The sequence below is a fragment of the Pezoporus occidentalis genome, unplaced genomic scaffold (genome assembly GCF_034315485.1).
Source record: "Pezoporus occidentalis ecotype Australia unplaced genomic scaffold, CSIRO_AGI_Poc_V1 ctg76, whole genome shotgun sequence".
NCBI classification, from domain to species: Eukaryota; Metazoa; Chordata; class Aves; order Psittaciformes; family Psittacidae; genus Pezoporus; species Pezoporus occidentalis.
The window spans coordinates 2,444,846-2,462,520 of record NW_026916115.1 but is presented as its reverse complement, the minus strand read 5'-3'; the positions used below and the strand labels follow the sequence as shown (position 1 = coordinate 2,462,520).

The 17,675-nt window shown below is 41.0% G+C and overlaps 1 protein-coding gene across 9 annotated transcripts in view; it reads left to right on the top strand.

Annotated features, from left to right (window-relative positions):
- RASAL2 (RAS protein activator like 2) overlaps window positions 1-17,675 on the top strand; it is a 185,577-nt gene that overhangs the window by 50,675 nt on the left and 117,227 nt on the right. For 2 of the 9 annotated variants that reach the window (XM_062602284.1, XM_062602281.1), the window contains exon 1: window positions 8,207-9,102. The exons of 4 other annotated variants lie outside the window; for them this stretch is intronic. In XM_062602284.1, the coding sequence (XP_062458268.1) occupies window positions 8,508-9,102 (595 nt within the window). In that variant the 5' untranslated portion in view covers window positions 8,207-8,507. Of the gene's footprint in view, window positions 1-8,206; window positions 9,103-17,675 lie in introns of those variants that run through there. 3 more of the 9 variants (XM_062602283.1, XM_062602282.1, XM_062602285.1) reach the window with 2 other exon arrangements.

The window sequence follows — 17,675 nt, the reverse complement described above, 5'->3', positions numbered from 1 at the left end:
TAACTAGTTTCTCCATGTTAGTGCAACAGCAACTAGAATTTTACGTAGACCTTCTTTCCAAGCTGCTACTAAACATTTTAATGACAAACTTCTGGCATTTTGAGTTACAGGTATATTTAATCTTTTCTCCGTGTGATCCACTTCTCCATTTAGATCAAGGTTTAATGTTAAACTTCTGTATGTCACTGATTTGTTGTCAATTGTTGCACTTCAGTTTGCTAAGATTAATACAACATTCTGAAGGGGCTGTTAGATAGATGTTAGGCTAGTTCTCATACAGCTCAAGGAATTTCCCTGCCTACGTTCAGAGCCTTGAATAATTCTGGATTTGTGTGTTCTTCCTTCTGGTTGGTTGGTTGTGCATCACCCAGTGTCCACCTCCATGGCTAATGCTTTAGCCCTGTCATGTGTGCAGGTTCTAAAAACATTGCTGTTTCTAGTCCAGTCTAGCCAGCAGCACACCACTGGATATCATGAGCCCCTGTGCAGACTGGATGTAAAGCTAACCAGCAACTCAAGTCTGTCTTCAGTGGTACCTGTCTTTCTAGATACCTCAGAAGTATGTTTTGGTTTGTGTGAGCTAATTGTTCCCTTTGTTGTTATGGACTGGACTTTTTATAAAGTTTTGTTAGTTTGGCTGCAGAAACCCCCAAGCCTGCCTGTTGGCATTTTCCAGCAGTAAACCAGGCACCAGAACAGGTAAGTGTTTGGCACAGGGCATTGGAGAAACCTCTCTGCTGATGTTGTGTTGGTACCCATCTTTCTAGCTGAGCTACCACAAAGTCTTGCTACTTAATACCAATGCAGGGTAAGAGTCATGACAGCAGACAGAGTATTTCTGTTACTTGTGGTGTTTATATGGTAAATGCAAGAATGATAATGATGGATGTTGCTGAAGTTAGTTCCTTCCTGTACTTAGTAAAAGTACACTGGTAATGATTTGGAGAGTGTTGTCAGTTAGTGGTCACCGTTTGTTACCTTAGCTGGCTTTACAGCGGGATTTCCAGTGTTTGAGAAGGCACATTTGAAAACATTGCAAAGCTAATATTGTGTGAAGGAACTGCTGAACTAAAGGTAGTTTATTCACTCTGTCGTAGAGAAGAGCAGGACAAAATGAGACCAACAGAGTTAGAGCAATAATTTTTTTTTTTTTTTTAATGTACAAAATGAAATTATAAGCCAAATTCCTAATATCCTTTGTGGAGACTACAATTGGTAGGTGTTATTTTTGCAACAGTCTGCACTGAGGATGGGCTTCTTTACAGTTACATAGAAATAAAGGCTGGGAAGTTTGAATATATGCACCGGCTAGTTGGGCATGGTTACCAAGGCCATTTTTGACATGTTGGTCAATTAACATGCCTATGTACTATGACTATTTTTGCTCTCTCTGCAGTGTTTAAGCTGCAGTTGTTTTGATGCACACAGAGACCACATCTAGCTGTAGAACTCTGTTCTGCTGGTAAACCCCTGCTTTAAGATTGCAGGAATAATCCCTTCCCTCCCCATCCCCCAGATACAAAGTACTTCAACTGGAAAAGGAGTGGGGTGATGGAAAGGTAATTTTCCTGCTAAAAACAAGCAGCATTTAAAACCTAAATCAATAGCTTGTGTATGGTATTTCAGATGCTGCCAAGCCCAACCTGTAATGGTGTAGAAATGGATGTCAGAGTGGGGATAAGCACTTCTTTATTTACACAGTGCTCTTGCAAATGTTGTCTGTGCGGGAGGTCAGTGCACTTGCCTGTCTTCAGGGGCTGAAGCTGATGGTGATCTGCAGCTCCAGAGGGTTTCCTTCCAGCTTAAGCCTCGCTTATGTCAGTGGCTTCACAGCTTTGCACGGTGGTAAGCCCATGGAGCAGCCAGACCAGTGGGAGCAGCTGTGTCACCGGTCAGGGCTGAGGCCTTGCCTGCCTCATGAAAACTAGTAAATCTCTTAAGAATTTCTCAGGCAAGTGGTGCCACTCACTACAAACAGGTCTTTTAACTGTTATGACTTTCTGTGTTGCAAAGTAGTTGTCAGGGTGTTTACCTTCAGGTTATATATTTATTTGCACCAGCGCATGTTGCTAAAATACTTGGCTGGCTCAGGGTGGCGTTGCTCACAGCTGTGTGTGGGCTAACTTAGCTGCCGTGCACACTTGGCTAGCTTTTAAATGTACATTTTTATGGCCCTTAAAACTTGGCATGAGTTGTGTTTTGTCGTCAATAACAACGAAAGATTGCAAGTGAAATTAAAGTCTGGCATCGCTGTTCTACAGGTTTATTTGTGATTTGTATTGAAATGGGGTTTTCTTGCTAACTTTTCCTGGCATCCATCCAAAAACCAGCATCTCATAAATTTATATTATGTCTCTGCTCAGCTGACAGAGCTATAGCAGTTTCTTATGCAGATCAGAGGAACAGCATGGAAGAATGAAGTCAGGAGACTTTCAAGTCAGGATTTTGTAGCAGCAGAGAAGAGAAGGCTCCAGGGAGACCTTATTTGTGGCCTTTCAGTTCTTAAAAGAGGCTTGTAAGAAAGACGGGAGACTTTTTAGCAAGGTCTGTTGCAATAGGACAAGGGGTAGTGGTTTTAAACTAAAAGAGGGGAGATTCAGGCTGGACATGAGGCAAAAATTCTTTACAGTGAGGGTAGTAAAATACTGGCACAGGTTGCCCAGAGAGGCTGTGGGTGCTCCATCCCTGGGGACATTCAAGGCCAAGCTGGATGTGGTTCTGGGCAACCTGATCTGGTTGAAGATGTCCCTGCGCATTGCAGGGGGTTGGACCAGATGACCTTTGAAAGTCCCTTACTACCCAAACTATTCTATGATTTTAAGTTTTGCCATGGAATTAGAGGGTGGAAATCTTGAAGTTTTTCAGTACCTGCCTTCAGAAGCTAGACCATAGCAAATGCAGAGCAGAGTCAGTCTGCATCACTGCAGCTTTGCCTATAGCGAAAGGTTGGCTTGGAAGCGCAGGGCAGTGCTGGTATAACATTTACAGCATGCCTTGGCACAGAAATTTCAGATCAGGAAAATGAGGTGCTCTCTGGCATTTAAATGTACTGGTATCACCACTGCTGTTGCTCGTAGATGCACTTTAGTCTCAGCATAGTGATAGTGAAAATAGCATACCTTGTTGATTTATCTGCGACAGATGAGCTTTCTATGTGGTCACTGACGTGCATTGCCAGCTCAAAGCTTGCAAGATAAATGTGTCAGCTTTGCTCTTGGGAACTCTAATTTGGGCTTGGCAACTTATCTGTATTCCAGCCATGCCGATTTCACACTCCAGTAAGCCTCACTCTTCCAGTCACTCTGGAATCCCAAATGCAACAGTTTTTAAGGTGCTGTTTCATTTGTCCTCTGCACAACTTCATGCACTAAATATTAAGCATTTAAGTAAGTCAGGTGCAAGTAGTCTGTACTGAGCCAAGGAGAAGTGATATCCACCTGCAGGAAATGTTGCAGGGGGAAACAGATGCATCGTGGTGATAGGAGATGGGAAGGGGATGTTAGGTCATTAATTACTTAGCCTTGCATAAACAAAACTTAATATTTTGAAAAGTCTCTAATTTAAAGGGAAGGAAAAATCTTTCATCTGCTATGCTATTTAGCTACATGTCAAGCTGGGTCAATTGGAAGACATTTGTGATGCTCGCAGCTTTATGTATTGATTACTCCTTCATGAGATGTTCCAGTGTGGTGAGTTTTGGGCTAGTTCTGAAAGGGGAAGGAGCTAAGGGAAGCTAGACTGCAGAACTGAGGATTCCTGCCTGACTGCATCCCTTCTGGTTTGTTTTACTTTTCTGCATGTTATAGAACTCATTTGATGGCTTGTAGTTGGGGATTTAATCTGTGATCTTCTCAGAAGTGGTGTTTTCTTCACCTGCTGTCTTTATGATTTAGAAGAGAGGACTTGGTTGAAAACCTAAGTGTGGTGAATAAATGTTTAGGTTTTCTCGTGGGTTTTGGGTTGGTTTTTGTTTTTGTTTTTTAAACTCTTTTCTGTCCCTCCTGCCCCCCTCCATGTCTTGGCAAATATTTTAAAAAATGAGAAGCTGGTAAGTTTGTGCTTCATCCAAAACTAATTTAAGATTGAGTAGTTCAGTCACAGGAGGTTTCAGTTCATCTTTTTCTCAATATAAGCAATGTGAAAGATGAACTAAAATTCTACACATTGTAGTGCCTTTACTCAAGCACCAGACAGCTTTCAGAGAGCGAAGGAGCATTAAACATTAATTTTTATCATCAGAGACAGGTTCTCCCTCCAGCTGCTTGGCAACAAAGGTTTTTTCCTTTGGTTTTTTTTTTTGTTTTAATTGGCTGGTAGTATTTATTAAACAGCAGATACTCGGAGGAATTTCCAAAGCTTCATGTAGCAGAACTGGGTAGCTTTTTTTTGGAAAGCTGAATGATGGAGAGTGCCCACACAGGAGGCTGTTGCCAAAGAATTATCTTCATATGCTCAGTGAAAATGTAATGCTGCTTGTGTGTATTTTATGTGAAATGTTGTTACAAAGTTAAGAAAGATTGTTTTCCCAATATAATCCTAAAGCTGAAATACAGTTCTATTCCAACACTGCAAATCTGCATATGTGCATAAATTACTTAAATATCTAGGAGTAGTGACATATATGCAGTTAAACATGTCAAATTGGATGATTAAATGACTGGATTGTTAGGAAGAAAATAGTAATTTTCTCAAAAAACCCATAATGAATGATTTGGCACAATGAACTGCAAACATTACCAGAAAAACTTCTTCTGAGGAAAATTTGCTAGCTGAGGATCACGATTTTATGCAGAAGGTATTAAAAACAGGAGATACAAGTGAAAATATTCCAGATTTTCTGAAATTAATTGACAAGTTCCTTTCTTCCACTGAAATTATTTTACCTGCTGACAGCTAAGTGGGTGGCTCTGTTCAGTTAGGGATCTCACACAGCCAACATGTTAGCAGTCACTCCTGTAAGCTGATTTCTTTGTGATAGGGAAACCACGTAAATGCTTCCCAAGATAAACTGCTGTTCTGAAAGGACTTGAGTTCTCGCTTGAGTAACTGGACTGTAGATCAAGGAGAATGTTCTGCTACATTAATTACTTGCTTGCCTGTTATGTGTATACAAGAAATGCTGGAGCCAAGACTGACCAGTTTTATCTCCATGGCACTGAATTAGTGGAGATGAAGGGTTTGTTTGGGCATGATCTTTGTACTGATTATGTGTATGAGTAAGAGAGAGTCCAGTTTGACTCAAAGCCCAGGCTAAAATTTTTGAGCTAGCAATTTAAAAGAATTGTTTTATTGGTAGACTAAGCAAACTTGTGTATCAGTGAGTTTATGTCAATAAACATGTAAGCCTTGTATGCCTTTTTAGAAGCACTTTGAGAATAACCATTTTACCCTCTGCAGAGTACACTGAAATTTCATCTAAGTGAAGGCAGCTGGATAACTCTTTTCTTTGATCATGAAATGTATTCATCTGGGCAGTGGTAACATGAAATCAAAAGTGAAGTCAGAAGTGAAGACCCTTCTTAACATTATTCAAACTTAAACTGAACTGACTTTGATGTTTCTGGACTACATTTTGAGTGCTTATTGAAGCCTGTCTTTTTTTGTATTGTTAGGTCTGTACAGAACTGTGGTCCAGCCCCTGGCCACACCAGTAAAAACATTTTTAAGTAGAAGTTAACACATAACTAATTTTGCATGTTGCTTTGTGCTGTAACTTAATACATGGTTGATCTTAATGTGGCTTTTCTTGCTGAAATGGGTGGTCTGTGTAAGCCAGTGATTGATACAATGCAAGCTGTATTGGGAAGGAGGTGAAATGATCTTTCTATACAGTCAGGTCTCTGCAGGGTACTGGTGAAAAAGAGAGTTAGGATGAGAGCAGTCCTGGTGATCATCCCTGTTCTCATGTAAAGACCAGTGTCTCGCCTAAAGCTTCATTCTGTCCAAAGTGCTGTTGTGCTAAATCTCTGCTTCAGAATAACTTTGACACAGCTGGTGTCGTGTTATCTGAGCTGAGTCATTCCTGTTGGTCATGCCGAGTTCTCTGATATGGCAGGTAAGTGCTTTCAAAACACTGTTTCAAAACATGGTTTGTATGGATGCTCAGCTTGGTTGTTGCATTTCAATGGGAGTTAGCAAGCTGGAAACCTGCAGCGAGCAAATCCGAGGATGACTTCAGCTTCTGCACTGTCTCTGTTTTCTGTCCTCTCCTGCCCTTCTGTGCTCCCAAACCAAAAGTAGATGTAGATGTAGATGTGCTAGTGGAAACTTGTACAAACAAGACTTGCAAAGCTGACCAGAAACCTATTTCACATTCTCAGTTTTCTTGGCTGATTATGGTTTGTGCCATTAAGTGAACCACATCATCATCTGTTAAATTTATTTGTACTTATTTCTGAAGTTCCATAAACCCTACTTTACCAGACTGACTAATTCAAAGCATTTGTTCAAAGCACTACTGCCACATTACTAGTAAAAGGCTCAACAAGGAAAATGAGGACTTGTTGCTGAAAGGGGTGGGTGGTCTGAGCAGGCCCACTTCAAATTTGGGTCCTCAATGCTGGTTTTGCCTCAGCCTTCAGAAAAAGACTCCCAGGCCTCTGTGCTGGGTGAAAGGGATCGAGAAGGAGAAAAAACTACCAGCAGTGGATGAGGGTCAAGTGAGAGTTGAACCCATGAAAGTCTATGGGACCAGGTGAACTGCATCAGAGGGTGATCAACAACCCTTGGGATCAAGAAACGGAAGACAAGAGCAAGCTAAATTTTCCTGGTGAATTCTATGTCTCATTTCCACAATGGAAGTACTTGAATCTTTGCACATATTCACTGTTCCTCGTGCTTCCTTGAGAGATCATTGCTGTGGGTGGAAATTGTAGCCGAGTTCTTGTTTAGGTACATTTTATTATTTAAGACTTGCACTCTGGGCAGCATGACTTCCTGCAAAGCACAAGAGCTTGCATTGCAGTGTCTGAGCTGTTCTTGCTTCTGAGGCTATTTGTTGTGAATTCTTAAACATCATGACTTTACATAGTAGGTTTTGTTGCTTCTAATTGGAAAATGTAACTTAACTATCTGAAAAGAGAGGAATTATTTCTTGACATGATGGAGGTCTTTGGGTACTTCCATTCCTCTTCTAGGGAGCAGTGATACCCTTTTCCATATATATACATAAGTAAGGAAGTTTTTGCATCTGCAACTGTCAGGAATGTACTTTGGCTAATGGATGCAGCCTAGCTTAAAGGCAAGATCCCATAGTGGGTCAGTAAAGCTTTTTTGGTCTGCCACACCAGATTATCATTTTATTTAACCAGAGAAATAGTTTTCATTTTCATTTGATTGCCAAGGGTCTGTCAGCATTTCCTTTATAAACCCCCTATTTTCAGGGATTTGAGTAGACTTGAGATTTAAGTATTCTGGTCTAAAACTTGGCAAGCACAATCTCAAGTTCACCAGCGGATATTTTCTTTATGAGATTTTAAAATAGTCAGCTGTTTCTTAAATTGTAGCGAAGGCAAGGGTTTTTTTTCCTCTTGGTTAAGCAGATAGGACTATTTTTTCCATCTCATTTATGCCAGCTAGATTTATAAAAATAAAACCTTATTCTCCTGAGTTTTGGGGTTTTATTTTTATTTTTTGAAAAAAAAAAAGAGGGGGAAGAACAAGGAAAATCTGCCTGCTCTTCTGTTTGCCAGAGGATCATGCCTCAAAACCTTCCATTTGCTTTGGTTTGTTTGGTGAAATCCTACCCACTCTCTCTGTCTCTTTTCTCCTCCCCTTTACTTATTTCCCTTCAGTGTATTTACAGTCTCACTACATTTAATTTACAGCATTTCTTTTTACTCTGTTCCTCCCCTTTGCCTTCCTCTGGGGCTTTCAGAGCTTGGTTCTCGTGAATCTGCCTGTTTTACCTCTCTCTGAAAGGCAGCTCTGAGGTATTCTTAAGTGATACAACATACTTCTGATACACACTCTCTTGTGTATTTCTTTACACTTAACTATATGTACAGAGAGAGTTCTGCTTAACATACTTAACTCTCAGTAGAATATTGCAATTATTTAACACTTCACATACTTTGCTGTGACTCAACTGAAGTATTCTCTCTTTCTTTTCTTTTTTTTTTAAACCGAATCTTTAATGTGGACTGAAAAAAGTGAACTGTGATTGGTGCAGAGCACCACTGTGGGTTTTCATGGCTGGGCTCTTTTAGTCATTTCCTGAAAGCTTGGTGCAGAAATGTGACAGTGCAGGAAGCAGCAGCAAGCATAGCAAGGCTTCATGTACCGTTAGAAGTCAGTTTGCTATAGGTAAGGGCACATCCTTCTTATTGAGATGTAGAAATACTGGTTCTGGGATTGATGCTCAAGATCTTCGGGAAGAACCTCTGCTGTCTTGCAGTTCACAGTGGTGAACAAAGCAACTGGGGCTTTAACATGGTGAGTGAGGAACTATGTTTATGTGACAAGCAACAAGGGATGCAAGTTAAGCACTGAAGTTAAAGGAGTGGAAAATGAGTGCTTTCAAAAAGCACTATAGTCTTTCTCCCAGGACTTTCAGAAGATCATTGTCAGAACAAGATGCTGGTACTGCTACCTTGAAGGACTATCATTGGTACCACCAAATGAAAAGCAAGAAGATGAATAAACAAGCGAGTCCTGACCCAGAGAAACCTCTCGGGGCATACAGGTGGCAGACACATCCTCGTCTTCCCTGGAGGATAAGCAGAAAAGAGGGCTCCTGCAGCCTGAAAGGGGAGTGCAGTGATCCAAGTCTTGCCAAAAGTTCTTCTAGTGTGGGTGCTACCAGTGCGGATGATCTCCACGAAGATCCAAAAGAGATGCTCTTCCAGTCAAGGACTAGACCATTTCGGGTTCCGTTCAATCGCTCTCTTTCTGAACCCGTGCCACACATTGGGGACAGGAATGCAAAGCCGTTTCTGCAAGCTGTGCACTCGGTGGACTCTGAACAGCAGGGCTATTTCATCCGTGGCATCTTTTCCTCTCTCTCGAGTGGCTTTTCAAAGATAATGAATCGTAAAGGGGAGCCTGGCAGTGAGTCAGTAAATGAGGGGAAGACAGATGATGATCCAATTGATTTGAATACAGGTAATGAACTCTTTTTTGTTCTGTTTGTGTGTAACAGGTGAGTGCAATGAGACATTTTTGGGGATACAGTAATTGTTTGAACTGTTCTCTAACTTAGTTATATTAACATGGCATTGGCAACTCTCCGATATGCTATCTTTATTTCAAAAAAGCAACTGAAAAAGGGCCTTTCCTGATAAGGAAGTGGTGTGAGATGTTTTGGTGTGTGTTTAAAAACTTGGAGGTCCCTTTAAAACAAGCATCATCTTGTAGAAGTCGTAGCACTTCTTTCTCAAAGGCACCCTCTGTGTGTGGCATATGTAACCCTGCAAGCACAGCAGCTTCTGTGGTGTTGTAGTGCCCTGATTGAGATATCAAGCTTGCTACTGTAAATGCAGTACAAGGGAGAGAGATAAATTAACACTGTCTTTTAAGCAGTGGTCAAGACAGTGGAACAGATCTAGTTCTTCATATCAGATTCACTGTTTTGTAATTAACTAGCTAAACTGATGCCTGCTCTCTTGGTGGGTGCCAAGGACAGCAGTATTGCAAAGGTTTAGCCAGCTGTGGTTGAGGTTAGCAAGATGCCAGTCTGAGGTTTCATTTAAACCTACTCTGCAGATAACACTTGTAAAGCAGGGGAAAAAAAGAAAAAGGAGCAGGGGGAGGAGGGGGAGGAAGGAGAGAAATTTGCCTTCTAATCTCTTGGTCTTTCCTGTAACTTTCTATTGGGCTACCCAACCTGAACCAGGTAGCTGACGATGCTTTGAAGAAACCTCACAAAGTTTAAATTCGTGATAAAACCAAAAATAAACCTTCTTTCTCCCCAAAACCTGAGCACTTTCCAGGGTTCTCCGGATTTTCATATTAAAAGCCCAATAACATCTGGATCTAGTTGAGACAAGTCCTCAGTAGTCAAAAAAACTAACCTTGGTAGTAGAGTAGTAGTGATAGTAGTGAAAGAAGAATATACTCAGTCTACAGGAGTATTCAGTCTTTCAGTCACAGTGGGGTGTCCCTGACAGGCTTATGTTTGCTACTGGAAGAAGTCTTTAAACCAGAAACAAATGGTCAAAGAGCAGAAATAGCTAAGAAGGACTATGTCTGTTCAAACCTAGTTGTGTACAGTCACTGACTGTGTTTCTCCAAAACCTTTCTCAATTGAAATTTGCTTTCATGACAGTTTTTAAACTGTATGGAATACATGTTGGGGAGAGGAGATAGTAATGGAAGTACTTCCCCCCACACCTGTTGTTGAAGGCTTTTTGTTGAGGGTTGGTAGGTTTGGTTTTTTAATTCCTCTCCAGTCATTCACATTAGAAACAACGTTTTATGCTGCAGGGTCCTGTTGTTGAGACTTCCCGGGAGGCTGCATTGCTGTTGCAGACTGTTTGGGGCAGTTTTTCTGTTTGGTCTCTTCTGCCCACTAGCAAGCTATACTGGAAAGGTATTCTATGTGATATGAGCATTTTGGATCAAACTCCTGAAGTATATGTGGAGAGCATACTGTAATTCCTTTTTTGCCCTGTTCTGGTGCACTTTGATATCAAACGGCTCTCATATTTTGTAAGTATTGTCATTTAGCTGGGTTATTGGGATGCTTTGCTTTTAGTAGCATGAAAAATGAACAGAGGAAAAGGGTTATTTGTAAGGAGCCACCACTTGGTAAATACTTCATGTCAGTTATGGGATGATGACAAAGCCTTTTGGCTCATTGGCACTGGAGAAACCTCTGTCTGAGCCTGCCAAAACTGGTTTTGCAAAGAGAATCACAGTTCAGGAAATGAGAGAAAAACAATGAGACTTAGATTAAAAGTCAAACTGTCTCAAGAGAGGAAGCTGTAGCCAGGGAGGTTCTTGGAGAAATAAAGTTGATGCAGTTACCCACAGAATTGCCTGAAACAGGCAGGTCCTGCTTGAGCTGCTGTCATGGGACCTCAGAGCTTTTGGTAGGATGGACACCTTTGTGGAATTCCTTTTCAGCCTTTGTCTTCTCAAAGGTTCAGCCTCTGATCCTCAAGTAGACAACATTTTAGTTTCAAGAAAACTAGTTCACCCTGTAAGACATAGAATCATAGAATAGTTAGGGTTGGAAAGGTCCCTCCTGGAGCTCCCCCCTGTGAGTCACTGCTCACATCAGCTGAGCTGCCAGCTCATGGGCAAGGCCTGGTGAGGGCTTGAGGCTGCTTTGGTGGCTCTCATTGCTCAGAACTGAGGCTGCTGGACGCTGTGTTTCCTCTCGCTCTGGTGTTGAAGGCTCCTCTCTGGAGATACCTCACGCTGCTATGTGGGACATAAGACAACTAATAGCTTACCACTGGTTTTATTTTTTCCTTAAAGAAGAGCTGCTCTTCCCAGGGTTAGCTGGGGCTTTTGGGTAGAGTCTCCTGCCCCACACATTACTGTATGCTGAGACCTGATAAAACAGTGGCAAAACTTGTGAACTCCTGGAGTTTAGATTTCGGGTCTGAGGGAGTAACTTAGAAAGAAAAGAGGCAAGGGAAATACACCTAGTCTGTTGTGCAACCACAGTCTAGATGCTTGATGTGATCAAGCATCACAAGATGCATCAAAATCTAGGTGCTAAAAGTGACCAAATTTGTTCTCCTTCTGAATACCATGGGGAAGAGGTGTCACCCAATTGTCCACTGACAGTTTTAGTGCTTGAGTGTGCAAAGATATTTTCCCATGCCTACAGTCCTGGCTACTGTTCAAGGAAAAATCCAGTAAAATGGATTCTGTTTTCCTGTCCAAGGCAGGCAAAATTCAGAAATCCTCAGGCAACTGAAGTCTGTGGTAAAAGTGCTTCAGGCACTTTACTAGCAAAGAGATGGTGTGAGACATGGGGTTTCTCCTAAGTATGCGAACAGTTGAACTTGAAAAGGCTTTATAGAAGGCCTCCCAGGATTTGGACAGAAATTCATGTCACTGACTAAAACCCAAGAAGATCTTTTCTGTGTTGTTAAATACACAGTGAGAGAGGCATTGGAGTGGAATTTGATCAAGAGAACCTGTACACATGCTTTGTCTCCCTTCTGTCCAAGGAGCCAAGCCCTTTACTTCCACACATTGATTGTATTAAGGGTATTTCCACTTTCTTCTGAAATACTTTCAGATTATCAAGTTTTTAAAAGATTATCTTCCTTCCAGCAATTGCCTGACCTCTTGTGTTTTGCTTTATCTCTGCACCAGAACTGCAGAGGCTGGGTCATCTGCATGGGTTTGTGTAGCAATTGGTGGAGTTTGCTGCTGAGCTGTGTAAGCCTAGGAAAGGGCAATCCCCTTCTTCAAGAAATGGTTACCTCCCAAAAGAGGAATTTTTGTTTTTCTGGCAACTTGATGAAGGAAGTGGGATTTCAAAAGAGAAGGGAAAAAAAAAAATAAAATCTGGGTATTTTCCAGTTGGTCTCACAGTCTAGGAAGCATGCTCAGACACTGCTTCATCAGTTCTTGGCTGTAGAAATCCCTGCTGGATGGACTCACTCATCCTCTTTGGTGATGAAAAGATGCTGAACCTTGGGAGAGCTGCCCAGAGCCTTGGCAGGATGAAAACGCTCTCTGAAGTATGTGGCATGCTTTCTGCAACATACTACAGCCTGGGTTTTAGTAGGAAGAGGACAGAGAGAGTGTGGACTATTGGTGGGAAGAGCAGAGCTCTTTCCAGATGTGCTGCATGGGTCTTCACAGGAGAAGCTTGGGCTGGGTTTGATTGTGAATGAAGTGCTTTGGTGCACAGGTGCTGACTTCTAACCACTTGTAGCACCAGGTGTTTTGAGCCAGCATTTACATTAGCATATGTAAAGCCTGAAGGTAAAATGATTTATACTTAGTATTTATTACTTATAACATAGGAAATCTACAAACATCTTAATTTCTAGTAAATATATCAGCTTGAGGAAGGAGAAGTGTCATTCTGATAAACTTGTTGATTGTGAACATACCATGTTTTCAATAGAAACAAGATAAGGATAAGGAGCTATACAGACAAAGCCTTGGGTCCAAGGGTTGTAGGTGAGCCTGACGCACCTTTTTTTATTGTTTGAGTATTACCAGTGACCCTTCAACACTGTTGAGAATGGGTTTGTGAGAGAGTTCTTGGGTAGCACACATTTCACTGTTCTTTCTTATCTGGATCTGAGGGCAGTGCGAGTTCAATTGTAGATTGATGACAAAATAATTCTTTGGTTGAATCAATTACCTATATCTTCCCTGGGTATCTCTGTTTTGGTTTCAGGCAGAGGGGTGGGAGTATGAGGGTAAACACAGATTTATTTAGTATGTTTTTAGCTTTCACAGTTGCTCTCTTTTTACAACTTTTAAAAAGACTCTTCTTCGGGATGATTTCCTTTACTTTCTTCACCTGGATAAAGATATATTTCTTTGGTCTTTTAATTTCAATTTCATGCTCTAATAAATTTCATGCTTTATTCATTTATAGAGTTGTTTTGTGCCTAGAGTGACAGAGAATATTTTGCGTCTTTGCTTTTCTGCAATTGATTTTAGGGTGGTTTGTGTGTTTTGTTTGGTTGGTTTTTGTTTGTTTGTTTTTAATAATTCCCCAAAGTTATTCCAGCTCCGTCTTCTGTTTAATATCTTTACAGTCTAGATTCATTAATTTCTATTTCTTGTATCTCTCCACATAAACTTATTTGGAGATTTGGGTTCTTTTCGTATCTCAAAGCCGAAGCAATTCCGCACTCTGTTTCTTTCAGCAGTTCCCAAAATACAAAACTGTTTCTTCCTGTCTGAGATGGGAATTCAGTATTTATTACATTGGAGCAGCTTTTCTATTTTCATGTTTTCAAAAACGGTTTCTCATTTTAGAAGTCCTTCTACTGAGTCATTTTCCTCCACCCCCAAATCTCTTTTGCTCTTAAGTAGTTTATTTTTAGTGGGATTTTATTAAGGAACTTTCACACAGTTGAGCTTATTCTGTAAGTGCTGTGCAAATGTCAGTTTATATGCCATCTGCTACAGTCCCTATGTTTCATTTCAAGGTGTAGTCTTAATGTTAAAACTCATTTTCCTTCAATTGACAGAACAGATTCAACATAGCTGCTTTTACCTAACCCTGTGTTGCATTAAAATGACTGTAATTTTTTGTAGAGTTATAACTATGAAAATAACATGTTGCAGTCCAGTATCAGTCTGTCTCTTTTGAACTGTGGTATGGCTTTGTGGTAGTAAATATTGTGTTACCTGGTGTATTGAAAATTACAGGGGGAATTTGGATGCACAGGGGAGCGTTTCTGGTGTTCAGCAGCTTTGAGTATCACTTAAACACCCCACTACCACCCTGCACCACAGAGTATTTCCTTTTGCTGGTTCCTCCAAAACATTGTCCTGTTTAATGTGGGCAGTAGGCTAATACTATTCAGCTGAATATTTATTGGACACAACACAAAATAATTAGCCATAATATCTGAAGCTAATAAAATTATGCTTATCTGGATTTAATGACACTTAACAAATAGTTTCTCTAAGCAGGGAATTGTGCTCATTTTGGTACTGGCTGTTGATTTTCATTTCTTTAAACCCCAGGCCATTTTGTCTGAATCCAAAAATTAACATTCAGTGGGATGAATGTGGACATTTATATTTGTAAGAGCTATTTTCTGACTCATGAAATCATGGCAAACGAATGGCAGAGTCTTGCATTCCAGGTTGCTTTTTGTTGTTTTTTGTGGTCTGTATCTGTCAGACTGTTGGGATGTTGTACTTTATGCTGCTGTGCAGAGGAGGCTGACAGCTGGTACATGCAAGAATATTATCTCTGATTACCTTGATCATGAGAAATTATCATGTGGGAATTATCTGAGGAAAGAGTAATTGTGTCCTAGAGATGTCTTACCTGTTTTCTTTGTAGGAAGTTGCAGCTTTGAAGAGATGCAGCTTTCTTAGAGGAAGCCAATGAGTAAAAGTGTGGAGATTAGGAGAAAGGGATCCCGGTGAAGTATAGATTTGGAGTTTTGGTGGGAGAAGCTTTTCCTTTGATAACAGGCCAGACAGGGTCAAAAGGAACGGGCTGGAGGAGTTAATGCAGTGTTTGCTTTCCGGAGGAGGAGCTACGTCTGGAGCAGTTCGATTTGGAGCCTTTGGCAAACCTTCGTGTTTCGACTGTTGAGTCTCAGGGAAGGGAAACTTCAGCCACAAGGCCCAGGGGCCAGGATCCCTGGGAGGGCAGCAGGAGATGCTCATGGTCTAGGGAGTGCCTGTGTCATATTGGCACCTATCCCACAGCCAAGGAGGGGAGCTGGTCCTTGCCATTTCCCCTGAGGGGTAAGTGAGCCCAGGCTTAGGAAATGTGAAAGAAACTGTGTTCTTTTTAAAGATAGGCCTAAAACACATCTGTCAGAGTGTGCAGGAAGGGGAACTGTACCCAGTGGTTCAGCTGTCCTGGAAGACTCAGTCCCCCCTAAGCTTATTCAGCACTGGAAATGGGAACCTTAACTCTCATAGGCATGCACATTTAGGGCCTTTAGCGAAAGGGTAAGTTCTACTGTGGTAAATCGTTCACCAGGCAAAGCTCCCTGGTTTGCATTTCAACAAATGTGGCCCGTAATGGAACTTGACGTGAGAAGAAAATTGCCTGCAGGCTTACACAAGGAGAGCTTCCTAGGCATGTTGACCCTTTTTTCCTTAAAATAACAAACACAAAGGAAAGTATTTGGGGTTTAGGTCTTTGGGGTTTGGTTTGGGTTGTGGTTTTTGGTTGGGTATTTTTTCCTCCAAATAACGCATGGTGTAGGTTTGTAATGCTAACAGTATGTGATTTAGGACTCAAAGCATTGGCATTTTAGAAGTAAACAAACATGCACAAGATTATGTCTGTGCTTTTATTTATATCATTGCTCTACTATAGAGTTATTTGATCGCCTGTTTTAACTAAGTAACTTGTATTATTGCCTAGCCGTATGCTTTCTGTGGTGATACTTTCTCTGTGGTAGTTATTCAAGAGGCTCTTTAGACTCTTCTGAAGTAAATACATCATAATCCTGTAAAATATCATTTGTTTAAAGGAAGTTGTTTATGTAAACAACAGGCTAATGCATGAAACTCTTGACATGTTAGCATTGAAACCAACTGTCCCTGGGTGGTTTTGTTCTTACTATGAGGAAAGCTGAAGTTAGACATCTGGTCTTCTGTGGGCGAGAGAGATTTTTACAAGTTACAGGACTGCTTGTTCAAGTGAAGTTAAAAAATGTTTTGTACGGAGAAGGTGAAAAAACTTACTGAAATAGCTGGTTTCTCAAAAAAGCTCATATTTTAGAGAGCAGGCATTCTCTGTCTTTATTCCTTGTGGGGAATATGCTGGTCATTTTAATGTGTGCGTTTGGTACAGGAGCATCCTTCTCAAAAACCATTTGTCTGAAAACTGGTGCAGAGGAGCCAGATGAATGTGAGAACAGGTAGTGAGCAAACACACCTTTCCAGCTCAAATGCATGTATTTCTGTCAGCTGTCACCACACATTGCTATTCATGCTGTCTATGGGGATTAGTTATTTCTTGGTTTAATAGTTCCTTGTCTTTATAAGAGGCTTGGAATCTAGCTCTTGAGATGTGTTTCTGTTGCAAAGCTCTCCAGTTCTCCTCACCCTCCCTCTCCCCTTGCCACAGACACATCCCTTTTTCTAAAATGCAGGATGCATGAAAGTACACTGACGAGTCCAGTGGTAAGTTGTAAGTAGACCAGTTTATTCATTTTATGTCTGACTTTAGCTTGCAACTTTTTGCACTGAAGTGCTTTCCAGCATCCCATACTCTGACAGCTCCCAAACAAAACCTTAAAGTCTTCTGAGATTATTGCATGCCTCTGCGATGATGGTATGGTCAGATTTCTAGCTGCATCTCACTCATCCTAAAATGTGATGCTGTAGATCTTCTTCTACTCACATCTGTGAATTTACAATGCATTTTCATAGAAAAAAGGCTCTTTAATGTGGTCACACATAGGAGCAATTTTCCTCAGTTATTTAGTGACACAGGTGCTTTGGCAAGTGGTATTAATGAATTACTACAAAAAAAACCTGCCAAACCAACACTTTCTTTTGACATTACTGATCAAGTATATTGGCTGTGTTCTGTATAAATAGACTTAGTAACCAGTTCCTCTGTGAGCTTTATTAAGCAATGAGGCCTTGCATGTTTACTGTAATAAGGTGCTAGTGTTTCCGGGCTGGGGTTGCTGAGTGTGTAGTGCTTAGCAAGGGCAAGCTTCTGGCTGCAGTGTGGTTGGCAGTAGGTTTCATGTCATCCCTTCTGTAGCTTGATAAAACAAGTATGGTTCAAACCACCGAGTCTTGCAATGACAGTCTTTACTGAGATAGTAGTGCAAAGGGATACTGAGACTTACTCTTACCAAAAATTTTGAAAAGGAACAGGAGAAGAAGAGAACTCAGTCTGCTGTGACAGAGCCAAATCATTTGTCTTGATGTTGGTTTTCATGAGTTCTGACTGACTTCCACCCCCACTTGCTTATTTAACTGTCATGTGAAGAGCTGGCTCTTATTTACAATGTCTCAGTGTTAGAGGTGACCTGTGTTAGTAAAAGCCTTTTAATCCTGAAGACTTGTAGAAAGCATGGGGGCCTAGG